The sequence below is a fragment of the Juglans regia genome, chromosome 8 (genome assembly GCF_001411555.2).
Source record: "Juglans regia cultivar Chandler chromosome 8, Walnut 2.0, whole genome shotgun sequence".
NCBI lineage: Eukaryota > Viridiplantae > Streptophyta > Magnoliopsida > Fagales > Juglandaceae > Juglans > Juglans regia.
This window is the reverse complement of record NC_049908.1, coordinates 16,934,766-16,961,950: the sequence shown is the minus strand read 5'-3', so window position 1 is coordinate 16,961,950 and position 27,185 is coordinate 16,934,766. Positions and strand designations below refer to the sequence as shown.

The 27,185-nt window shown below is 37.2% G+C and overlaps 1 protein-coding gene and 1 non-coding gene across 2 annotated transcripts; one reads left to right on the top strand and one right to left on the bottom strand.

Moving 5' to 3' along the window:
• Positions 1 to 15,375: 15,375 nt before the first annotated feature.
• On the bottom strand, positions 15,376 to 16,401 carry LOC109000428. Its single transcript, XM_018977294.1, has 2 exons — positions 16,132 to 16,401; positions 15,376 to 15,879 (listed from the first exon to the last, which is right to left on the bottom strand). The coding sequence occupies exons 1-2, from the start codon at positions 16,399 to 16,401 to the stop codon at positions 15,376 to 15,378; spliced, it is 774 nt and encodes a 257-aa protein (XP_018832839.1).
• A 538-nt stretch (positions 16,402 to 16,939) lies between these two features.
• Positions 16,940 to 17,046, top strand: LOC118349356. Its single transcript, XR_004802326.1, has one exon. It is a non-coding gene; the product is annotated as a small nucleolar RNA R71 (small nucleolar RNA).
• Positions 17,047 to 27,185: the final 10,139 nt, after the last annotated feature.

Genomic DNA, 27,185 nt, shown 5'->3' with positions numbered 1-27,185 from the left:
CAAAGTGGGACAAAAATGATCAAGTTGTAATAAAGGGGAAGATCGAACCACCTAAGGGAAATGATTTGGGTGAGGCTGAAACCTCCAGAAAAAGAGAGAATGAGTTGAAAAAAAATTGTGAGGCCGAGAGTTCAAAAAAAGAGGAGAGTGAAAGAAAAACAGAGAGTGAAAGGAACAAAAAGAGTGAGAGGAAAAAAGAGAATGAGACTGAAACATCAAAAGAAAGAGAGAGAAAAAGAAAATATAGAGGTGGTTAAGAGTCAAGAAAAAAGAGTGGAGCCACAAGAGGAAAAAGAAAGACAGGTTGCAGAGAAAAATAGAAAGACAAAAGTGAGTTTTTATGCTAAGGCAAGCTTTTATATTAATGAATTTAACGACTCTTTGTCTAGTGTTGTTGTTTCTTTGTTGCAGGGATATAAGGTCATGATTCCTAGCGGTGTGTTTAGTGGATTGCCACCTATTAGGGATATAGAGCACTATATTGATTTTGTGCCAGGTGCGACAATTCCTAACAAACATTTATTTGAATAACATGAGTCCTTGACACACTTGAAGGGACAAGGTAAGTTGTTGACTAGAATGCATGCTAAGTGGGAGGACTGTATTGAGACTTTTTCTCATGTATTCAAATACACACAAGGTATGGAAAATTTTGTTTTTGACGCTTTAGCAAGAAGGTATGTCCTTGTCTTCATTTTAGATGCAAAATTGTTGAGACTTGAATATGATAAGGAATTGCATGCTAATAATGATGACTTTGCTAGTGTGTATGGAACATGTGAGAAAGCAACATTTGGTATGTTCTATAAACTAGATTGGTACTTGTTTAGAGAGAATATATTTTGTGTGCCTACTAGTTTTATGCGTAAGTTGCTTGTGTGTGATGGACATGGTGGTTTGTTGGGTGACCTTGGTGTAAGGAAGACTTTTGTTGTGTTGCATGAATATTTTTGGGACTATCATTTGCCATTCAATGACGTGTTGTATGGACGTTTGTGGAAGTATCATTTTTCATTCATTGATGTGTTGCATGAACGTTTGTGAGAGTACCATTTGCCATTCATTGACGTATTACTTGAACGTTTGTGGAAACATCATTTGTCATTCATTAACGTATTGCATGAACATTTGTGGAAGTATTACTTGCCATTCATTGAGTTTGCATATAATTGGAGTTGTCATTTTGGTGTAAGGAAAGATTTAGGTTTGTTTCATGAACGTTTGTGGGAGTATCATTTGGCATTCATTGAATTGTTACATGGATGTTTCCGGGAGTATCATTTGCCATTCATTGAGTTTGCATATTGGAGTGGTCATTTTGGTTTGAGGAAGACTTTATATGTGCTTCATGAACATTTGTGGGAGTATTGTTTACCATTCATTGAGTTTACATATTATTGGAGTGTTCATGCTACTACTAAATTTTCACCATTTGAAATTGTTTATGGACTTAATCCATTTACTACTTTAGATTTAACACATTTAACTGTTGATGACAGGAGTAGCTTGCATGGTCTTTTCCAAATTCTTTTCCAAATTAATGAAAATGCATATCTAATGGATCTTCCAGGTAACTATCTTGTTTCTACTATTTTCAATGTTACTAACCATTTTCCCTTTGATCCAGGTGGAGATTCGAGGTCGAATCCTTTTGAGGAGATGGAGAATGATGGGAATCAAGATGGACCTAGTATTAAAGATCATTTGCAACTTCCAGATGAGCCAAGAAGATCAAAGAGACAATGCAATGATTGATGCAATCCACTTGGAACGAGTTTAGCAAGAGCCCAACATTCAATATGGGGCTTGAAAGATGAAGATCCAGTTTTGATTCATTTGATCAGCTATGGAAGAGGGCAACGATAAGACTTAATAGCTTTGGGCTCTTGAAGGGTTTGAACTTATTGAATTCATTTAAAGAACTTATTTTATTAGTTTAGAATAATTGAATTTATTATAGGAAGCACTTAAGGGGGCCTATGTAAGGACATGTTGGAAAAATTATTATTTTATTGAACTAGGGTTAGGGTTACTGTAGCCGAATTACTGTAGCGTCGCACTGTAGCCGCGACACTGTTCATCCAGGGGCACTTTTGGAATATGGGGGTTTATTTGGTTAGGGTTTCATTAGGTTTTGCTTTAAATACTCTATGTAGCCACATTTTAATAAGTTTATGAAGTTTATGAAATTTGATGAATTTATTCATTGTGAGTTGAGTTTTACTCCTCTTATTTTTAATTGAACTTTTGAACTTATCAAAGGTAAATCACAACGTTTGTGGCGTTCCTCCTTTGTAATCTGGGTTCTTGAGACAGGTTTTTTAACGGGTCTAGATTTTAATATAATCTAGATTCTTGAAACGAGTTCTCATCGGATCTAAGTTCTCCATCAATTGACTTGATTTTGGCTTTCTTGAAGAGTTTTCAAATTGATTGTGGGTTCAAGGGAATTCATTCCCACGGGTTCATATCAAAGGTTGTCATTGACACTGTGTATGTGGATTGTCGGCCGGTAGCGGTGTCAAGCCTTTTGACTCAAGGATCCACATTCCGCGCATTTGACTTCGCTCCTCCTCTCTGGACTTTCTGGGCCGACCTTGACCTTCTTAGCCCGGTCCATCCTGTCCTTTAATATCGATTTCCTGGTGCCGGACTACCCTTAGACCTATCAGTGCTGCCAAAGAGTTCCTTGTCTATACCGTGGGGAACATGTGTCCATGCCCTCATTAGGAAATTTACCTAGCAAATACGACAAGTACGTAATAGATTGGAAACAAGCGATCGAGTTTGGTCCCTTATGTATTCTATTTTATCTTTCCGTTGTTTTGTTTTGTCTTCTGGATGAAGGCATTTCTGCAATATATGCATGCGATGATGATGTCCTCCTATCTTCTTCTAGCCACAAACTCTAACAGAAAAACAATATATATATATATATATATATATATGCGACCGACAGTGATTTTTATTTGGGCACCGACAAATTCTCTGGCCCATGTTTCAAACTTTTGCTGCTACAATTTTACATAAAGTTGGTCACAGACTACAGTACTCTCTCACATGGGACGGGAGTCGCATCTTTTTCGTAAAGTCACATTTTACACACTTTTATATAGAGAACTAGTAAGAGGTTACATATAAAGCGCGTGTCTGGTGGGGGCTATACAGATTATTCCAAATTTAAAAACAATGATGGTTTTCAAAACACCACCAGAGGCGATTCTCGCCCGTCGGGTGAGCAGAGATTGCTGACAGTCTGGGGTGAGCAAAGATTGCTAGAATCTTGGGGCGAGTGAATACTGCTCGAATCGCAGGGTTAGAAAATATTACCATTGACCCGAGCGAATAAAGAGTGCTCGTACCCCAGGCGCCCCTACTATAAAGGTATTCATGCGGTTTGGTGTTTGCCGCACCGTGTCAATTAATGTAGCGTTCGTCCAAAAGAAAAAACAAAACCCAAGCAAAATGTGCTGGAAGCTCGTGGCCGAGCAAAGTGTGCATGCTTGAAGCACGAGGAGAAAAAAAAAAGGGTTGGAACCCAGTGGGACCAAAGATTTGTGGATTTGTGTCCGTTCCATAATTGATTGAGATCTCAGGATATTTGTGGTGATCGGCTGCCACTTATTGTGGAAATTTCGGGTTTTGGAGATTCTTGATTCTTGATAGTTCTAGTGATTTATGGTTGTCATTGCTGGTTTGATTTAGCCTCGGATTGAAAATTTACTTTCAATCTATCGTATCTCATCTTATCTCATTATTATAGTTTTTTTAAATTCTCTTATAAAATATAATAAATAATTTAATTTTTTTTAATTTTAAAATAATAATAATATTAAAAAATAAAATTTTAATAATATTTAATTTAACTAATCTAAAATCATCTTGATTAGAGTTATTTTTATCTAGTTTGATTTCAGTTTGTTAGGATATGAAGCAGGATCTATATCAAGAATATTCCAGTCCAACGTGGAATTTGTAGAAGGATATTTTATTCCAAATCATCACATAAATTCCTACTTGGTAGGGACTGAGCTTGCTGTTTTATTATAAATAGATTAAAGATTTTTTAATTATTACTACCGTGTTATTCTACGAGCCCGAATAATATATCAATAATTATATATATATATATAACTATTTTGACAACTCTTTACACAATGATCATGCATTAAAATAAAGATAATTATGTAAAATAATATTATTTTTATAAATTATTTTATAAAAATATATATTTAATTTAAAACATAATTATATAAAGTGTCATAAAAAGCTTGCGCATCTATCATTTTCCATAATAGATATCGTAACAAGATGATTTTTAATGATAAATTGGGCTATTTGAGAAACATAGAAACTTCTTCATACAGTAGTTTGTAAAATAATTCTTTACTTGTTTTTAATTAATGGACTAAGGCCCTTCAAATAAAGCTTAGAATCGGAAGAAACTCAAAATTAAATAACTCAAGTAAAAGAACCTGAGAACATGCACCCTAAACTTGAAACGCAGGTAAACTTACGATATAGATGGAACTAAGATAAGTTTTGTTTTCAGTCAGTTTTAAAACTTTTCAATTTCTTATAATAAAAATAATAACAATAAATAAATAAAAATGTTAAGGACGTGTTTCACGACTACGCACTCTCGATCTTCTGCAACAAAAGAGTAAGACGGCTTGGGGGTTGAAGAGGACTCATTCGATGTATACGTCAGTAATGATATGAGTAGTCTTAGAGCCAATTGTTCGAGAGAATTTCATTAGCGTACCTGGCTCTTTTAAATAGAGAGTTTGTCTTCTTAAGATCACCTAGATTAACTATCTTGCCCATTGTTTGAAATTTGAATCCCGGTTCCTTTGGGCTATCTACTTATTTTGAATGAGTGAATATCCTAACAGTCCCGAAATAAGTGGGCATACGTTCCCCTTAATGAATTGACTTGAGCCCTATTGGGTCAGAGGGTGTTTAAGCCTTAAGTGACTGTTGGGCCCTCATGGCCCAGGCCTAGGGTGGCACCCTGCGAGCCCTTATAGTGGTATTAAAGCCCTTCTAGTTACCCACGAATCTTCATCGTGTGCCATGCTCTGGAGCTTTTTAAAGAATGAGGTGTTGGGTCGATTCCCCCTCTTGTTACCCCACGAGTCCCTTCCACGCGCAATTCATTTTTGGGGCGACGTTTGGGGTTTTGCTTCGTTATTCGCCCAGGATGTCTGTCAGAAGCTAATACGCATTCCTTTTTATCAACTGCCGCAAGTATTTATTGTTCCTTGCAGTTTGTTTTTCTTTTCCCTCACTTTTTGTCTTCTTGCGCAAGCTTCGTTTTCTCTTACATCCAAAACCCTTCGTGCCTTCCAGCTTTCTCTTCCTTCTTCCTGCATTACTTTCCTCTGTTCTAGGCGTTTCTAGACTTTCTCAATGCGCCTCCCGTGGGCGACCTTCCTTCCTTACTAGATGAGTTTGGAAACTCGTTTCATCCTGGAGATATTGGTGAGCCATCTTTTGCTGCCTCGACGGCTTCGGGTGGGGACACTCCCGAGTTGCCCTTTGTCTTCCTGAACCTATCTTTCACTAGCGGGAGCAGGGTGTTAATTCCTTCATCGCCCTTCAGCATTTCCCCGAGAGTGGGTGGGGAACCTTCTCCAACTTTTCATGTCAACGATTGTCAAACTGGCCCTCCCAGCGAGTCTCCATTGCAAGAGGGTGTCGCTGCTCTCCAAGTTGACCAAATAGCTGGGACGTCAGCTCAAGCAACTAGCAACCCATCGTCTCTCACTACTTAGGAACCATTGACCCCAGAGGATACTACTAGGGTCTTCTTTTAGATTCCAAGTGATTGGCACGGTGCTTCCTCTTCTTGGCCCTGAAGACTCTTCTCAAGCCTTCAGATCGCTCTGCGACGAGGCATTCTGCTCCACTATCCTCAACTTACGCTGCTTCCTTTAGCCAGTGAGCTTCATTCTCCTTTTAGTTTAACATTTCACTAGGCTGTTATTTTATTTGTCCTGACTGGGTTTTTGCAGGGAATTGATAAGTTGGTTGCTATACTGGTGGAAGACCGTATGTAACTTGAAGAGGAAAATGACACCATGCACTCATTCATTAGTAAAGCCCACGAGGTTGTTGTCTCTGCCCGAGCAGAGAAAGAAAAGTTGGTTAGGGAGCTTTCACGGGCTGAAGCTACCTTTCAGGATCAGATTTCCTCTCTCCAATCCTAGTTGGCGAGCGCATTGGGAGAAGCTGCATTGCACAAGGCTAACGTCGCTAACAGGGAGGCTAAACTAGACAGTTTGGCCGCCCGCCTAAGTGAGGTGGAAAAAGAAGCAGAGGAATTGCGAGTGGTGAAAGTTGACTATTACAAGCCTGGCTGCCAGCGAGGAAGAATGTCAAGAAACTAATATCCGACTGAGCATAGCTCAGGGCAAGAAAGCTAAGGCAAAGCATAATTTGGCCACCACTAAGGACTCTCTTAAGTTGCACGAATGCCACTTCTTGATGCTAAATAAGAGCTGGGAGATTTGCAAGACCAATTTGGCTACCTCTGAATCAAAAGTATCAGAGCTGAATCAGGAGCTGGGCCACTCACAGGAGCAGATTAATCGCCTTATTCCTCAAATTAACTCTACCTGCACAATCTGAGACTGTGGTTTTGGCCTTGGTTTCAAGCTCAGAATTAAGCAACTGCGGGAGCTTCTAATTGCATATCCTAAGACAAATCTTCATAACTTGAAGTAGAGAGAGATAAGAGCTAGTCCTGTCGCCTACCATTACTTTGATTCTATCGAGCGAGATGTTATGTTGGATGCCTTCCCCCCTCCTCATCTCCCTTGATGTTTTATTTTAGCACATCTTGATTTTGTTAAATTTCGGACAACTGCCCCTTAGTAATTGTATATTTTGATCCACATTTTATTTTAAGTAAGATGAATGTTTGCAACCGAAGAATTTTTACCTTTGTTTTATTCCTAAGGATGACTCTAATTGATTTATGGAGTGTGAACGTAACTAGTTCTAGTCTTAGTCATATTGAGTTAAGTTAAACAAGAACAAAGAAACCAAAAGCAAAGACGAAACTAACTTATCCGAAATTTAGTCATGTGGTTTGGCGAGTGGCGGGGGAGATCCTCGACCGTGTAACCTTGGCAAGAAGGTGTAGCGGGAGAGTTGCTCGTCCGCATAACCTTGGCGAGTGGAGTGGAGTATAGCAGGAGAGTTGCTCGATCGTGTAACCTTGGCAAGTGGAGTGTAGCAGGAGAGTTGCTCGACCATTTAACTTTGGCGAGAAGGTGTGGCGGAAGAGTTACTCAACCACGTAACCTTGGCGAGTGGAGTGTGGTGGGAGAGTTGCTCAACTGCGTAACCTTGGTGAGTGGAGCGTAGCGGGAGAGTTGCTTGACCGCGTAACCTTGGTGAGTAAAGTGTAGCGGGAGAGTTGCTTGACCGCTTAACTCTAGCGAGTCGTGCTCTGAGGGTTCTAAAGTGTCAAGATAATAAAAACAAAAATACGATATGAATAACTGAGCTTATCGAAAATAAAATCCTTTGGTAAGAATAATATTTCATCAAAAATATCTTAGGCATAACAATATTTTAAACATAATACTTCCTCAAATATTCAGCATTCCACGGGTGAGGCAATTCACGCCCTGTTGCATCCTTTGCGATAGGCTCCCTGGCGATTAGTGCTAGTCACATGGCCCCTCCCATCTTAGGCCCAACTTTCCTTCTTCTGCAGTGGTCACCTCGGTCTCTTTTAACACCAGGTTGCCAACCTTGAAGGACCCGGTCTTACTCACTTGTTGAAATGCTGCTCCGTCTTCCTCTTGTAGGCAACCACCCTTGTCTCATCACTCCCTCTTCTTTCTTCTAGTAGGTCTAAATGCTCTTCCAATTTCCTTTTATTTTCATCAGCGTCGAAGTGGAGCTTCCTATAGCTTGGTATTCCCACTTTTACACGTATCATGGCCTCAGTTCCATACGCTAGGATGAAAGGAGTTTTAGCAGTTGACATTTTGGGTGTTGTCCTGTACGCCCATAAGATCTTGGGGAGTTCGTCCGCCCATGCCCCCTTCTTTTTGCTACCTTCTTCTTTAATATCCTTACTTTGGTCTTGTTAGTTGCTTCGACTTGTCCGTTTGCCTGTGGGTCTCCGGGAGATGAGTATTTGACTTTGATCCCGAGTTCTGAACACCACTTACGATAATACTCTGAATCAAACTGCTTGCCATTGTAGGAGACGATGCTTTGCGATATCTTGAATCTACACACGATTGTCTTCCATATGAATTTTGTCACACTTTGAACAGTCACCGTAGCCATTGCTTTTGCTTCTGCCCACTTTGTGAAATATGATGAATTTGGTTCCTCCTTTGCTCGAGGGCATAGTGCCAACCAAATCTATCCCCCATTGGGCAAACGACCATGGGGCCGTTATCGAATTCAGTTCTTTAGGGGGCATGCTCGGGACTGGTGCGTGCAACTGGTACTGGACACACTTTTTCACAAACTCCTTTGAGTCCTGTAGGGCGTTGGGCCAATAGTAGCATGCTCTCATGACTTTCACCGCCAATGACCTTCCTCCTAAATGGTTCCCACAAACGCCTTCGTGTATCTCTCTCATCACATCCCTCATCACATATTCGGCCTCCTCCTTTGATATGCATCTTAGCAATGGGCTCGAGAAACCCCACTTGTACAATGTTCTGTCTATCAAGGTAAACCAAGCTACCCTATTTCTAACTTTCTTCGCCTCCTTAAGGGAAGTGGGTAGCTCCCCATCCTTCAAGTACCTGATGATGTTATCCGCCCATCCTAGCAAGTTTCCTTCGATCTCAAAAACTTCCTACATCTTCTTTTGCCCTGTCAATGCCTCTCATGCAAACCGATCTGCCTTCCAGTTGTCCCCTCTAAAAATATAGTTCGATCTGAAAATACTAGAATTGATGGGATTTATCCTGGACATAATGGAGGTACCTTATTAGCTTCAGTCCCTTTGCCAAATATTCTCTCATGATTTGGCCAACCACCACCTGAGAGTCCGCTTTCATTACTACAGCCTTTCCACCTGACATTTCAGCTACGACCAATCCCACGAGCACCGCCTCATACTCCGCTTCATTATTCGTCACCTTGAAGTTCAATCGGACAGTGTGAAATGACTTCTTGCCGTCATCGCTTATCATGTGGATGCCCACGCCCCCTCCTGCTCGGCAGGATGAGCCATCAACCTACACTAGCCACATTTCCTTCTCGGGTGCCTTCGATGTTTCATCGAGGAAGTTCGTCAGTTACGCAACAAAATTGGCCAAGACTTGGTTCTGGGAACATAACTGATGCCATACTCGCTCAACTCAACAGATCATATCACCAGTCGCCCCAAAGTGTCAGGACTTTAAAGCACCTTCTGCAAGGGTGTGGAAGTGATGACCCTTATGGGGTGGGCTGGGAAATAAGGGCGTAATCGTCATGCCAAAGTCACAAGGGCGAAGGTGATAACTCTATCTTTGTGTATCTCTTCTCGGCCCCTCTCAAGGCTTTACTGACATAATATACTGGCCTTTACTCCTTGCCCTCATCTCTGACTAGAGTGGCGGAAACCACATCTAGGGTGGTGGCTAGATACAGCGACAAGGGTTCCACTTGCTTGGTTTGACTAAACAGCGATGGGTGGGTTAGGTGTTCTTTCAGATGCGCAAATACTTGGGATTGGACGAAGTTTGAAGCGTCGGAATAAGCAACACAAGGTCACATACCCTTATTCATGGCAGTTAAGGATGCAATGCACCACCTATCATGCATATAACAATATGCATTATTTGCAGCATATATTTTCTTTCTTTTTAAAGCAATACACAAGTACAAGAATGCTATATCCCAAAACATAATTATGACTTCATAAACATTCACATATCCAAAAGATACAATAAGACTAAATCAAAACATGTATTGGAGATTGCACTCCAAGTACAGGCATGAACTAGACTATTGAGCTAAATCACTAAGGTCTCGTTTGTTTTGACGACCATTATCATCTCATATCATCTAATCATTATAACTTTTCTAAATTTTTACACAAAATAAAATAAACAATTCAACTTTTCAAATTTTAAAAAAATATATTTTCTAACAATATTTTATTCAACTTTTAACTTTTATCTCAACTCAACTCATCTCATTACATCTCATATGCTCATGCAACTCAACTATGATCTCCAAAATAATGTCCAAAATATAGAGGATCGACTCCATCAGCTCCTTGTGTGTCCTCTAAAGTTTATTCAACCTCGTTCAACTGGTCAAGCGCTGATCCTCAATGTCCTGATATATCACCTACTATTCCGGAGGGAATAGTAGTTGAAACTACCACAATGAGATTATAAAATCTCAACAACTAAGGCTCTTAAGCTACCAACAGTATGAATAGGAGTGCATGAAAAGTAAATGACATGTATTCTTCATGACATGAACCTGAACATGACATGACTTAAAATAAAAATGGCTTGACTGTGTGAACTTGAGACCTTGTTAACACATACATGTATGATTAAAAAGTGAGTTGTGGATGCTCCACGAATCCCTGAGGGCCATGTGCTCCAATCGTACTGCATAACATCACATGCATCTACGCCAGCTATGAGTACATCTTGAAAGTTTCATATAAACACTCATGTTGGACGAATTAATCCTAGCAAGAGTATTTAGTGTGAGATACTCAAATAGTACAAATTAACCATTACCAAAGGTTAAGTGCCTGTAAAATGTTCAGCACCACAGGTGTTGGGTGCCTCGACTTTGCTCTAGAAACCAGTTAAGTCCATTTGAAGCCTATTAATTGTACTTTATCAACCCAAGGGATTATATATTCAATTTAAACAATCCAGTGTGGACAAGTGAGTTTCACTAGGATAATCCCCTATTAGAATTGGGGTCATGATAAAACATAACAACTCATGCATGATTTAAAAATATTTTCGTGGCCTACTTGAATTTTTATGATGTGGCATTCATGGCATGTAACAACTAACATGTAATTGAATAAGGTGTCATGGTATTCATGGCATATAACAGATAAACATGTAACATATTACATGACATTCACATAACAGATAAATATGTAATAAATGACATGGCATTCATATAACAGATAAACACGTAACAGAGGATTGATGATGTGGCATGGTATATTATAACAATTACAGTAAGCATAAGTATAACAACCCGCTAGAAATTCAATGACAGAATTTCTATAGGCTTTAGGAATCTCGTAAAAACTCCGTAAGTTTTCAGGAATCGACTAATCGTGTAGGTTTTAGTCTGTCAGCATAATCAGTATTACCACTCACTATGGTGTCAAAACTACAATTTTATTTATTTGATTATTTAGGATGCTTTGCATTACTAGACTCAGTTAATTATGGTCTACACTACTAGACTCAGTTGATTATTTAGGATTTTATGGTACAATAATCTCATTTTCAATTTTCGAATGAAACGTTTGTTAGAAAATGTGTTTTGTTTATTTCGAGGCACTTCGAGGTTGAATTTCGATAAACTAATTGCACAGTTAGTTTAGTGTGTATGTTTATGATTTTTCTGTTTAAAGTTTATTTTTCACTTTTCCGGAATAAATAGTGACCTCAATAGTAGCATGAAGTGCAGTCTTTTCAAAATTACAGTATGGAATGTCCAAACTAGGTTAGAGTATTTTTATTTGGACACTTGACAAGATCTTAGCCACACTGATGAATAGTACTTGACATTTGGCACCAAGATGAACCATGAGATGGAATTATGAAGGAAATCATGGTATGAGATCATGACACCTAAGCAAAACCCTATTCCATCCAACCATCTAAATTGTGCCAAAATCAAAGAGGGCTTCAACCCTAGTAAAACCCTAAATAGTTGGAATCCAATTTAAACCCCAAAATCTTGGATGAACCTGAAACCCTAAACGATTTCTCCAAACCCTAAAGTTGGCCTCCAAACCCTATTTGATCCAATTTTTAGCATTGTGTTTAATCACTTCCACATACTATTAATTCCTCAAATTCATGTTATGAAATCATTATCCAACCCTTTAAACCTTGGAAATTTGATGGGACCAAGAAAAATTAGATTTGGACTTGATAGCATGCTATAATTACTTTACTTGTAGACCTTCTACCTCTCTTGCCTTTCATGCTCTTGTGAGTTTGTGACTTTGTGTAAACTTAGTTCTCTTGAAAGGTAAGGATATCAGTGTTTAGGCTCAAATAGGGTAGGGAATATGAGGTTTACAAGAAAGAAAAATATAAGGCCAAAATATATTTCAATAAATCTCAAAGGGGCGACTAGAGATAAAGATAATAAGCAAGTTTTAAAGGATCAATCGATCCAAAGAATGCCTTAATCATTTCTCTAGCAATATTTTATCTAGGATTTCGCCTCGAGTGTAATCAAACAAGTTCAAGAGCAAGTTGAGACAACACAAATTCACAAAATTCACATAAAATCTCTCTAGGTACTCAAAAAATCTAATGATCACAAGGGGATTTATTGAACATAGGAAATATCAAATTAAGCAAAATCAAGTAAAGAATTAAAAACTAGACTTAAGCAATGAAAATGTTTCCTAAAAATTATAATCAATTTCGATCATTTCTTATCATAGGCTTTGTATTCATCAAACCATACTGTTTTTATCATCATTATGATTGTTATTATTATTATTATTGTTTGAATAAAATAATATCATTTCCCAGAAACTTAAATATCAAATTGTCTTCAATGGGGAAAAGAAAGAAAAACTACAGCAAAGAATGAGAGAAGGTAAGAGATGCTCCCCTGATTGTTTCTAGTTCTACCAATTGAATATTTTCCTTGAAGGTGCAGACATGTACTCCTTGGAGATCTACTCGCCTCTTCATTCCTACAAGATGAAAGAAAAAGAATTAAACAAAAAAAAAAAAACTTGGGTTGCCTCCCAAAAGCACTTTATTTAAAGTCTATAGGTAGACATTGGCCTCTCATAATTTATTACTAGCGAGATCAATGAAACACTTTTTTGAATTAAAGTCTCCATCCAAATAGAGTTTTAATCTCTGTTCATTTACTTTAAATGTGTCTTTTGTCTCGTGATGGACTTCAACCACCCCATAAGGAAAGGCACGTGTCACCACAAACGGTCCCGACCACCGAGAGCGTAACTTTCCCAGAAAGAGTTGAAGTCTTGAGTTAAATAATAGAAAATTCTACTTGATTTTGAATTCCCTTCTCAGAATATGCTTATCGTAAAACTTTCACTACTGTTTTTGCTCCACCAAAGTGGGCCCCCGCTTCCAATGAATGGCAATATTTGAGTATGCTCGCCATCTCCTCCTTAGGCACACATCTCCTTATTATCTGGCCCGTGTAGTGCTGGTATAGAAAATGTTCCTCTCAAAAATAATATTTCAAGTCGGAGAAGAACTTCTTCTTTTGTTGATATGTCATTTCAGCCGGTAGAATTTGGACACCAAATAATTTACCATGTCGGCATATCATGGAACAACGTGTATAGCTATTAATTGCTCGTTCGGGAAGGTCTCATTAATTGAGAAACTCTCCTCGCCAGCCACCCTCTTTAAGCTCAAGGTGAGATAAGTGGTCGACCACTACATTCTTGATACCTTTCTTATCTCTTATTTCCAAATCAAACTCTTATAGTAGCAGAATCCATTTTAACAGTCTTGGTTTGGCATCCCTCTTCAACAACAAGTATTTAAGAGTTGAGTAATCGGTGTAGACGATAACCTTCGAACCTATCAAATATGAGCAAAATTTTTCAAAAGCAAACACAACTGCTAGCAATTCTTTTTCAATAGTAGCATAATTAAGTTGAGCTCCTGTTAAGGTCCAACTTGCATAATAAATAACATGAAAAATCTTATCTTTTCTCTGCCCCAAAACAGCCCCTATAGCATAATCACTAGCATCACACATTAATTCAAAAGGTAAATTCCAATCCGGTGACACAATGATAGGTGCTGAAATTAATTTCTTTTTCAATGTTTCAAAAGCATGCAAACATTCGTCAGAAAATTCAAATTGAGTATCTTTAATCAACAGAGTGCAGAGAAGTTTCGTAATTTGGAAAAAATCATTTATAAGCCGACGATAGAACCCGACGTGACCCAAGAAGCTCCTCACGCCTTTCACATTGGTCGGTGGTAGGAGTTTGTCAAAAACTTTGATCTTTTTGCTCAGTCAACCTCAATTCCCTTGAAGAAAATGCAATGACCAAGCACTATTCCCTCCTTAACCATGAAGTGACATTTTTTCCAATTTAAAACAAGATTTGTCTTGTTGCATCTATGCAAAACCAAAGATAAATTAGATAAGCAAGTTATCAAAAGAGTGACCAAAAATCGAGAAGTCATCCATGAAGACTTCTAAAAAATTTTCCACCATGTCCAAGAAGATGGACATCATGCATCTTTGAAAAGTGGCTGGCACATTGCAAAGATCAAAAGGCATGCGTCTATATGCAAAAGTGCCGTAAGAACAGGTGAAAGTGGTCTTCTCTTGATCCTCGGATGCAATGGCTATTTGATTGTTACTGGAATATCCATCTAGAAAACAGTAGTAGGCGTGGTCGGCAAGTCTTTCTAGCATTTGATCAATAAATAGTAAGGGAAAATGGTCTTTCCAAGTTGCATCATTTAGTCTTCGATAGTCTATGCATATTCGTCATCCCGTGACCATTTTCGTCTGTATTAGTTCATTCTTCCCATTCTTGATCACAGTTATCCCTCCTTTCTTTAGAACGACTTGCACTAGACTTACCTATGCACTATTTGAGATTGGATAAATGATCCCAACATCTAAAAGCTTCAATACCTCTTTATGCACCACTTCTTGCATTGATGGATTCAATCTCCTCTGGGGTTGGACGATCGGTTTAAAATTATCCTCCATTAAAATCTTATGCATGCAAATTGAAGGACTAATTCCTTTGATGTCCGAGATGGTCCAACCCAAGGCCATCTTGTGTTCCTACAAGACTCTCAACAACTTCTCTTCCTCTACATCACTCAAAGAACTGTTAATAATGACTGGAAAAGTAGGGTCCTGGCCTAAGAAAGCGTACCTTAAATTTGATGGAAGCAGTTTGAGTTCAAGCTTGGGTGATGTCGGCTAAGATGAGTTTAGCTCTTTCACTTTCGATTTTATTGAATGAGAAATGGAAGGTGTAGCTTCCAAATATCTCTCACACTCCTTAACTTTTTCATCTTTCGATTCAATAGACGTAGAGTGAGTAAGACATACCACAAGTGGTTGCTTTGAAAATTCGGTTCCATAGGTCTCGTCGGCCTAGGCCATGTCTCGGTTGCTTATTTGAAAACAAGAACGTACCTCAGACTAGAATTTCATAGATTTAAACACGTCAAATGTGACTTGCTCCTTGCTGACCCTCAAAATGAGTTTCGCTTGCTGGACATCAATTAAGGTTCTCCCTTTCGTTAGGAAAGGTTGGCCCAGTATCAAAAGGATCTCCTCATCCTCCTCCATATCGAGTGCAACGAAGTCGGGAGGGAAGCTGAACTTACCAACTTTTACCAGTACGTCCTCAAAGAGTCCTCTCGGGTATTTAATAGATTTGTCTGCCAACTGTAGAGAGATGGTGGTCGGCTTTGCTTCTCCAACACCTAATTTCCTGAAAACAGAGAGAGGCATTAGATTAATACTTGCCTCTAAGTTGTATAAAACTTTATCAAAATAGAAATTTACTATAGTGCAAGGGATCGTGAAACTCCTCGGATCTTTCAACCTAGGCGGTAGCTTCTTTTGTAAAATTGTACTGCTCTCCTCGGTTAGCATCTCAGTTTCATACTCCTCCAACTTCCGCTTGTTTGATAATATATCCTTAAAAAAATTTGCGTATTTAGGCATTTGCTCTAAAGCTTCAATGAGAGGAATATTAATATGAAGTTGCTTAAATATACTTAGAAATTTAGAGAACTGATTATCAATCTTATTTTTCTTCAATATTTGCGGAAAATGAATTGGTGAATCATAAATTGAAGGAGAATAAGTTTCAGAAGTAGACTCCATAGATTTCTTGGATTTTGCAGCCCCTTTATTCTCTCTAGTCTTCTCAGCTTGCTAGTCAGTCACCTCCCGATCGGTCTCTTTCACATCATACTCGATTTCCTTCTTCTCTAATTCCACATTTTTGGTAGCTTCTTCATCTCGCTCGGTATTTACCGACTGTGGCTGGTCATATGCCTGCCCACTTCTCAACGTTATGGCTTTGACATGTTCATTCAGATTGATTATAGTGTTGCTCGGTAAAGTCCCTGCTATCCTCAAGATTTGTGCCTCAAGATTTTGGATTGAAGCCGAGTTGTTTTGATTCACCACATCAGTCTTTTGCATGTACTGCATGATCATATCTTCAAGTGTCGGCTTCTTCTCTTGCTGTGGAAACTATTGAGGTGGTTTAGCTAGTAGTTGGTTATTGTTCCATGAAAAATTAGGGAGATTTCTCCATCCAGGATTGAACGTGTTTGAATAAGGATTATTTTGATGTTGAAAATTGAACACGTAATGGACTTGTTCATAACTTGGTTGGGCAAAAGGATTCCCCACTTGACAATCTACACTTGAATGATTTCGTGCGCAATGATCACAAACAACATTAGTTTGAATAGCATTAATGTTCATTTTACCTATTTGTTTGGATAAATTAGCCAACTGAGCCGCAATTGCAGACATAGGAGTCAAGTTAACGACACTGGCTGTCTTCTTTGGCATTGCTCTCTCTACGGGCCCACTGATAGTTGTTAGACGCCAACTCTTCCAGAAATTCATATGCAGCTTCAGGGGTCTTTCTCATTAATGCTCCTCCTGCGGCTGCATCAACCATAGATGATTTGTGGATCCGAAACCATTGCAAAATGTATGTACTTGAAGCCAAGCTGAGAGGTCTTGATGTGGACACTTGTGTAATACATCCTTGTATCTCTCTCATGCCTTATATAATGATTCACCCGCAAATTGGATGAAGGTAAAGATATCATTCCTTAACTTTGCTATCTTGGCCAAAGGGGAATATTTTGCTAAAAATTCATGTGCCAATTGTTCCCAAGTGGTGATGATGCAAGGGTGCAAAGAATTCAGCCAAAATTATACTTTTTCCCTAAGGGAAAAAGGAAAAATTCTCAATTGAATTGTATTATCTGTCACTCCGTTGTGTTTAAACGTTTCACAAATTTCTAAAAAATTTACAATATGGACATTAGGATCCTCTTGTGACAGCCCTCCAAACTGGACGATTTGTTGAATTAATTGAATAATGGCCGGCTTGATCTTGAAGTTATTGGCTTGTATAGTTGGCTGCCTTATACTGAACGTCGCCGCATTGACTGAGGCATCATATAGCCTCTTAACGCCTTGTTTTCTTGGTCGGCCATATTAACTTTGGACGCGGCGACCTCTTTCTTTTTCTCTTTATTGATCCGATGTAAGGTTCTTTCAATCTCGGGATCGAAAGGTGTATGCTCTAATGATTTTGATCGGGGCATGCACTTCTGATTCTTGAAAAGAAAAATCAAACTGATATCTAATTTAAACGATTTTTTTAAAATAAATGAAATAAAATAAAATCCAAAGTAGTAAAAAACCTAGCTGGTATCAATATCAATAACAAATAACTATTCATCGGCAATAGTGCCAAAAACTTGTTCACATAAAAACATATATCAGCAGGTGCACAGAATCGTAACAAGTAGTAAAGTGTTTTAAATGAAAAGGTTATCGAACCCACATAGAATAATTATGCTATTGAGTATTAAAATTGACTAAATTAATTACTATTTGAAAAACTGAAATTTGAAGAATGGTTTATCTAAATTAAACTGAAGAAAAAAACATTAAAATTAAGATTTTAAAAATAATAAGAATAGATCTAGAGTATTTGAATTCACCTAACAAATTCCACACAATTTATTCTTCCTTGTTATAGAATCTCAATTATCCAAAGTTTATGATTAAAATCTCTTAACTATTCAATATTTTCTCTCGAACAATACCAAAAATATTTCCAACTAATAACTCTATATCTCTCTGTGAATATAACTAATTAAAGACTCGTTAAGTTCTTTGGATTTTTCTTGAAAATCACACTAGTCGCGATAAAACATCTTTGTTTTTGCTCAACTAATGGTATTTAATCTTAGAATTTTAATCACAAATCACCTTTCAGTTTCATTGCAATCCAATAGATCGAACAATAGTTAACTAGAAAATTGTAAGCATTAAGAACAAGGAATAAACACTCAGTCATGGAAATATTGAAAATAAAATAACTTGGAATATAAACTATGTTCAACACTAGGCTACATCAAAGGTCTAGAAAATATAATTAGTTCATAATGGAATTGAAAAGAATAAAACTAGTATTTGTCGTTGAAGTCCGTTGAGGAAACATGCGGCTCTCGCCACTGCTCTCTAGATCCACCTCCTAGAAAGAAACTAAAAACATAACTTTGGAATAATCGAAACCTAAACTCAGACTCTCTAAAACTCAAAACTAAAAACTAAGACTAAGAACCAATACTCCCTATTCATCCAACAAGACAGGATTAAATAGATGTCAAAACTCAAATCCGGAAACAAAATAAATGTGGCTACAATCTAGCTTAAAACTCTGGAAAATAGTTTCTAAAGATAGATGTTAACATAAAAGGAAATTATCCCAAGAATATCGGAATTATCTAAAACGAAAGATTCAATGATATGCGACTTGAATTGCAGAGTTCAGGAGGATTTGATCATCAATAGATTGATTGCAAAACTCGAAAGGGTCCAACCGGCGTGTGCGCTAAATATAACTGACGGAAAGGTCACAAATGAACGAGCGTGGAGGTCATAAAGACCACACGGCCCTTTCCTCGCCTACCGAGTGGAAAGACTCCCGACCGAGATGAAAGACTCATCTCTCTTTTTCTAGCTGTCCACGATGTCGTTTAAATTGATCTTTTAAGTTGGTTGTTTAGACTAGTCACCCAATCTAACCCGCCTAGAGCCTTGTCGCCAAGTCTTCGCGCCTTCAGGTTGCCTACCGAGAGGTAAGTCTTCTCGGCTTTGGGCAATAGAAATCTCTTTGCTGCCCATGGGATAAGGCTCCTCGCACAAATCTCATCGGCTTTATTAAATCTCGCTGCCTCTCATTGGTCTGGATCCGTAGTCTCTTATTTTGGACCAAAATGCTCTATTTTTGCACTAAATCTTCTCATTCTTCAAATCCAATAAAATAAATAAAAAATATATAGAAATAAAATAAAATCAATAGTATTGAAGGGAAAATTATATTTTTCATAAATAAAAAAGTGATAAAAATTACATAAAAATAACAATTATAAAATACACCCAAACTTAACCTTTGCTCGCCCTTGAGCAAAGAATAAAAGAAAAGAAAATTAAAATAAGCATTGGTTTGATTTATAAAATTTATTGCCTCAAAGATTGTCTAAAGTCTATAATTCAAAGGAATCATTCAAGATTAATCAAATCCAAAAGTTAATTCAAAACTCAATTACACTGCATTATCTATCCTCACATTCATGCATACCCATCATTCTCACTTCATCATTAGCTCCCCAGATAATTTTATGCAAACAAACTAAAATCTCCATAGGCTTGCTTTTCAACAATATAATTATAGACTCCAAATTCCCAATATCATTTAGAAATTTCGATTCAAACTAATTTTCTCAATATACCCAATTTTCCAAAATGGCAAGTCATCATAACACAATAAAATTTCTTAATAAAAATCGCCAATACTCATAAAAACTTTCTATTCTTAAATCATCTCACCCAATACCTCATAATCTTGATCCTCAGTTGAATTATCAAAATATCTAAATAAATATTGTGGAAATAAGAGGTGAGTTATCAACAATTCAAGAAGTAGAGAACATATTCTAGTATGTAAACATGAGCATTTACAAAATTCAGAATGTAGAACAAACATGTTTTTTAGAATGCAGAACTAGAATATTTACTTTCAGAATGCGTAATCAACACATGTTATAAAAAATATCAGAGCGAAACTTTCATAAAACTTTCTTATTCAAAAATCTTTTGGCATATCAAAATCTAAAACATGATCTTCATATCATATCAGTGCATCACATCGGGACATATACCATGTTTAACCCCCATGGTAGGGATATAAACCATCATTATACCCGTGACCGGGCCTTATACCATGTTTAACCCCCATGGTAGGGTTATAAACCACCATTATACCCGTGGATGCATACCATGTTTAACCTCTGTGGTAGGGTTATAAACCACTATTATACCATGGTTGGGCCGTATACAATGTTTAACCCTCGTGGTAGGGTTATAAACAACCATTATACTCGTGGTTGCGTCGTATACCATGCTTAACCCCCATGGTAGAGTTATAAACAATCATTATACCCATGACTAGGCCGTATACCATGTTTAACTCATGTGGTAGGATTATAAACCATCATTATACTTGTGGCTGGGCCGTATACCAGTAACCCCTATGGTAGGGTTATAAACCACCATTATACCCGTGGTAGGGCCTTAACAGAAACATAACAGAACATCATCGGAACCAGATCATATTCAGTTACAAAATCAGCAATTCATGCCAAGGTTTTCATATGCCACAACATATCCAAATAGAATACTGAACAAATTCAGATTTTTTCACATATTCAAAAACAGTTTCAGAACATTTTCACATTACATGCACAAACTTTCATAAATTTCATATATGCTCTTTTTGCATAGTTTAGAAATAGAATGCACAAAATTAGCTCATGTTTACACCAGTTATAACAAAAAATATTTTCTCTTATTCAGATTTCATGCATATACAGAACATATATCCGAGGTTGTTTTCAGATTTCTTTTCAAAACAAACATGCATATTTTCAAAATCAAACTCAGTTCATTTTCTTTTTATGCAAAGTTTAGTATAGGAATCCCGCTTACCTGGACTTTTTAGCTTTTCAAGAATTTCCCTCAATAATGCAGAACAATTATTAATCGTCACCTATAAAATAGACATATAAATCTCGTAAATTTTGAATCAAACACGTATTTCAATATTTAACTTGAAATACTAAATTAACCTATTTTAATTCCTCAAAAACCTAAACTTCTCATAATCGTAAAATGCCATCACTTCCCAAATTTCTCAAATCCACTTAATTTCTCCGACTATTAAACTCTAAAATTATTTCTAATAATGAATACTAATATTTTACTAATTACAATGATGCGCATAAAAAAATACTTCTCCAATCTGTAATATTCTCTTAACATAATTATAACAATGTTTTTTTAAGTAAAAACAATCATAATTCTCATTAAATCAAAAATATTCTTTTAAAGGGTTGAAAATAAAATTTTGTACCTACTGTTCACTTCAAAAATTCATATTTTAGAAAAAAATATATTCTTACTAATAATATAATTCAGAAACTCATCTATATTCTTTATAAGCTATATATTTAAAAAAATATAAAGTAGACGAACACAAGACTTAATATAAGACCAACCTATAGTCAGGGTGTTTTAGTGAAAACCATAAAATGCATTGTCTGAAGTTGAACTTTACAACACAATATCTGAAAAACCATAAAACCATGCAACTGAATTAAACTCACCGAGAGAAAAGAATAACTCACGATAGAGAAGGAGGAGATCGGCACTGGGTGGACGTCGACGGCGGCGCGGCTGGGAGCGTCAACAGGGCATTGTGGAAGGAGAGATACAGTGATGTGAGAGTGAAGTTAACGTGAGGATCAGAACAACAGAGAAAAAAAAAGATGGAGAACCTGTGGGGAGGGCTCTCGTCATGGGGGCTTACCGAGAGGAGGTCACGGCGGACCTGGGTGCACAACCGGCATCTTCTGGTGGTTCCCGCTTGAGGCTGAGCAGCTGGGAGGCGGCTCTGTGGTTTACTATGGAGGAAAGAATGTGCACTGCTTTCAGTGGTGCAAAACAGAGGCTTGCGTGTGGCCTTGCTACGTGTAGGAATGGGGTGGCTCACTGTGGTGCTAACCGAGGTGAGTTCACGGTGGCTGGCTGTTAAGGAGGGTAGAAGAGGTGGAACGGTGGTGCAGTGGCAATAACACGTTGGGACTGCCGTGGCTTTGTTTCTCTCGGTCAGGTGCAACGGTGGGGTGCTTTGGGCTATCTTCTATATGCTGATGAGGATCTCCACTTATATATATCTATATATCTAGATGACTAGAAACCCTACAGAAAAAGAGAGTGAGAAAAATTGCATAATCGTGAATGTATATCTCCTATGCAAGTTGTTGTCGTGAATGTCGTGGGGATAGGAACGTGCATGCCGTGGAGAAAATTAACGTCAAGAGTAACTCTAGTTGAGGGAGATTCTACGTTCATGAGATGATGCCTAAATAGGTGGTTGAAATCCTAGGAAAAAAATAGAAAGCGTGCATGGCGTGATCTCACCGGCTTGGGCTTTAGGGCTTGTTTCAAAGTATTTGGGCTTGACTTACATCCAAACTAATCTATTTCGCTCCATAACTATGTCGGATTCAATACCAAATAAAATGAAATTCCCACTTGTTTTATAAAATATTAATTGAATTAAACCTAAATATCACCTAAATATCAAACCTAATAAAAGTCCATATTCCATCAATATAAATATTGGGTCTGTAACCTATTTCTAAAAATACTTGCTAAAACTCAAATGGGCTTTTCCTCCATATAAAAATAAATAAAATTGAATACGACTTTCATGTTGGGCCTGAGTTTTACATGTGATAAATGCATTCGAACGTAACGTATTATGTTCGAACGTATATACTTCACAAACATTCAAACTTATTCTATTATGATCCAACAAATATTTCTTAATGTTCAAATGATTAAAAAAGATGCATTCGAACTTATTTATCAACCATTTTAATATTTAATCTCTGACATTCGAGCAATTGCCCAATAACTTGTGAATGCAAAATTCAAATGTCACATCACAAACGTTCAAAGTATGTACGTTCGAGTGTAAAAAGTGAACGTGCAAATGAAAAATATCAAACGTTAGATACTTATCATTCGAATGCTAATCGGTCGAGTAAAGTTTGAACGTACTTTCTGTGACAGAATTCGATTGTCACAAAATCTCTTCATGTTCAAACATTGCAACTCATGACAGATCGACTTCCAACCGTCACAAAAAACAAATATTAATGACGCATTTTTGTTGACGGTTGTGGGGACGCTTTCAAACAGTCACCAAAAAGTTTTTACGACGGTTTGCTTGTTTTTTGTGACGGTTTCATCTATCACAATAAATGAAATCTATTGTAGTGCTAGCTTGCAACCTAATTGAAACTTGCAAACCAGCTTGCATGTAAACGTTGCTAATCGATGAATTTTTGTATGCAGTTCCGGAGAAAGGAGCACCAATTAACTAGTATTATAAGTATTATAATTTTCTTTTCTGAATATATCTTGTGCTACATATATAAAATCAAAACTATTATATACAAACATAATTCTGGAAAGATATTATCAATGTTATAAACATAAATTCTATTTTGCATGATATTGTTGAGACAATTCTCAGCAGTGCCTGCAACGGTTCCAATAGGCACCTGCGAACAAAGAAACAACCCCAGGTGATCTGAGTGGGAAATGCTTCCGATGGTTAAGTCTTCCTCGTAAAACGGAAAAAATTATACATAAAAATGAGAAAATAGAGGATAACTCCCAATCCGAGAATTTGAAGACTAGCACAAAGCCAGTCCTTCGGCCGCTTTGTTTGTAGGCCTTCGGCTTACCCACAAAGTTAGTCCTTTCCCTTTCTGGAAGATTGTTCAATGACCGATTCTTTTTCAATGTACGAAGCTAGGAAAGTGAGTGGACCAGAACCATTCACTCAATTCCCGGCCGGCCCCTTTATACTTGGGGTCCCACTACGTCCTTGTCTTCTTCTAACATATTGCATGATTCCTCCACTCTCAATGGTTGTATTGTATATCTTGTTAAACAAAGAATATTTGATGTTATGAATGAAAGCGTATTTGTAGAATTAATATTCAGAATCATTTGACCAGTCGTCTAAACTCATTTCTTGGAAATTAAGGATGTTTTATTGGCTTGATCTCTATGGTACTGTCAAATGTTTTGACGTGAACATAATAACTACAAATAGACATCTTCTTCAAGTATATGAATGATCTAATATACCATCGGCGGAAGCTTGAATTGAGAATGCTAGCTCTATATGACGTTAAAATGTCGACTGACATGATCAAGTACTTATAATTCACACTCTGAGCATTAGTACTTTACAACTTAATTAAATTGAGTTTGAATTCAAATCCATCCTTGAAAAAAGGAAATTAAAGTAGAGGTAAATTGTAATTTCAAAACCAATTTTTGAAATAAACGATCACTTGGGACATTTTTCGTGAAATATTAGTATAACGGCCGTACCAAGATGTATCGGGACTTGAGAGAGCCTTTTTGGTGGAATGGTATCAAATCCTATCTCAACCAGAAATGTGAGACTTAAGCCGTGCCACACCTACAACGGACAGGCCCGACGAGGAAGTCGAGAATTTAAAGAACGGAGATTGTGATAACCTATATGATAAGGATAAGTGTATGTGGCGAATGAGATCCCACGTTGGGATGGAAAAGTTTTTGTTCTTTATAAGGTTTCAATGGAGCTCCAATTGTATCATGGACTAGTCTTTTTAGAGTATAGACTATATTGTTTGAACCTTCCATTAAGACGTTACAATTAGCTATGTCTAGTTTTGGAGGACGAGCTATCACTGTTTTATTTGATTTGGAATGGCATAAAATTATATTCAAAGAAGCATATATAAAGTGAAAATTTTAGAATCTATTTGTGCGTGCATGGTACGAAAGTGAATGGCAGCTGCGCCGAGATAACTTTGAACAATATTATTATAAATAGGCATAATCAATCCCAGATGAAGTTATGGTTTATAACATGCCCAGCCAACAGCTGGAGGGTCCTTGTACGTCCTTGGGCATAATTGGAAAAATTCAATCCTCTAAGCGAATGCAAATTTGAAATTGTTCAGCAAACCAAGTTTCGTAGAGGATTGCATGTTTCCAATCATGCCCAGGGACATGGACCTTCTGCCTATTGTATTTTACAAGCTCCTTTGCTTTAAGGCCGGTTCTACACTCTCAGGTAAATACCAAGCCTTTCTCTCTCTCTCTGATCTCTCTCTGAAACTTCCAATTAAGCGTACACGAGCAGCTAGCCTGAAGAGGTACGCGGTACTACTGTTTGAGGCAGATGGGGTATGCGGTTGTTCAAAATTAAGGTAAAAGTCACGAGTTTTGTCACAAAATCAAAAGTGAGTTTTTTGGAAAATGAGGTTGCATTCGGAGTCCTAGATCAGTTGCCGTGCTTTTTGTTCATGAAATTGATCAATCTCCTTCTGTTTTTGATCGACTTGTTTTTAAGATAAAAAACCACTATATATATTACAAAAGATCATGAAAATATTCAAGATTAAGGAAAATAAACATGGGTCCATTCAAAGTGTAAGCTAGGGGCTATTCAAAAGACATGGGTTCATTTAGTTTTATAAGGGGATCTTTATCATGCATGCATGGGTCTTCCGTGGTTATTTTGCGACCAGTTAATTTCAGCAAAATGAATATTTGTAATTAAAATAGGTTGTGAATAGTCATTTGGTTGCAATAAATTAATCACAAAAGCTCGTTTTTCTTATAGTGGTTGTTCAAAGAGGTGAGAGGAACCAAGAACTCCGAACTTTGCATCGGTGGCCACACTGTCGACCGAACCAAGAATTAATACATCTCTGAAGGGGCTGTAAAAAAAAAAAAATTCAAATATTTATGCTGACATAAAATCGATATCATAAACGTAATTTGAGAAGGAAAAAATCTTATCAAGATATTTACCAATTTCATCATGCCTTGCATTAATTTACTCGATCGAGTGTCTATTAATGTTGTTGGATCTACAATATCCCCGTCCCCATGCCAGTTCATCCCACTGCTACTGTTGTCATCGCATTTCCCTGTTTGCCAACCACAATACGAGCTTTCTCAACTATCGTTGACCAATTCATGAGAACACGAGTCATTTACATCAGTTTGAGATGACAAGGACAAGGCAGATCTACTAGGGGGGGCTTGGGATGAAAGCTTCACACTACATTCAAAGCCCCTAGCTAAAATATTCTAAACCTGGTCCTAGGACTTGAGAAAGAACCTATAATATCTTTACTTTAAGAATTGATCAAATGCGGAATAGGTCTGAAATGCAATATCATCTTCTCTCGAACATATAGAAACTACATTAAGTCAAGTCTTGCATGCTCCCATGTAAATATATATTAATGAATCTCAAATTTAGTTATACTTAGCATAATTTTCATGGAGGTTTGATTAATGAAAAGTTGGTTTGAGCATATATACAAAGATCATACTAGTCGACAATCTGGATGTTTATGTGAAACTTTGATATTTTGATGAAATTTTGGGTAGATCTTTCTATGGTAAAGAGTTAACATGTTAATATATAAGTTAAGTTTAGATTTGTTGCATGTTAAAAGTTTTTATAAAGAGTTTTGCATGATTTTGGAAAGTTGAAAACTGGTAGTATCAAAACAGTTTCTGCTTTGGAAAAGTTTTAATCCTTTGTAAAGGAAACATGATCCAATGGTCTTTATATTCACATATGATGTTCTTCGATCTCGATGGAATAATTTGTATGCATACAAAGGTTCAGTTAGGACACAAACTTGAGGGTCATGGGTTTACTTGGGGTTTTTATGAAATTTTTTACTTGTGATCCTAGATTAAATACTTAGCTCAAGTTTAGAACTTGAATATGAAGTATATGATTTTATTTCTTGAAGGTTTACTTCATAAAAGTTTCAGATTTAGGGTGTTTGTTCTCAGACCAAAATATGTGGCACTCGGTTTAGACTTAGTATGCATGTCAATTGGTTTGATAATGAGTTTTCTGATTATGGTTTGTGTTCAAGCATGATTATCACCTAGGTTTGATCTATGAACATGATAAGAGTGTGTTTATGAACTTTTAGAGTCCCTAGAGTTTATTTGAAAAGTGTTAGACCAAGAACATCAAAGGTTTGTTCTATTTGACAAAAACTTAGGTG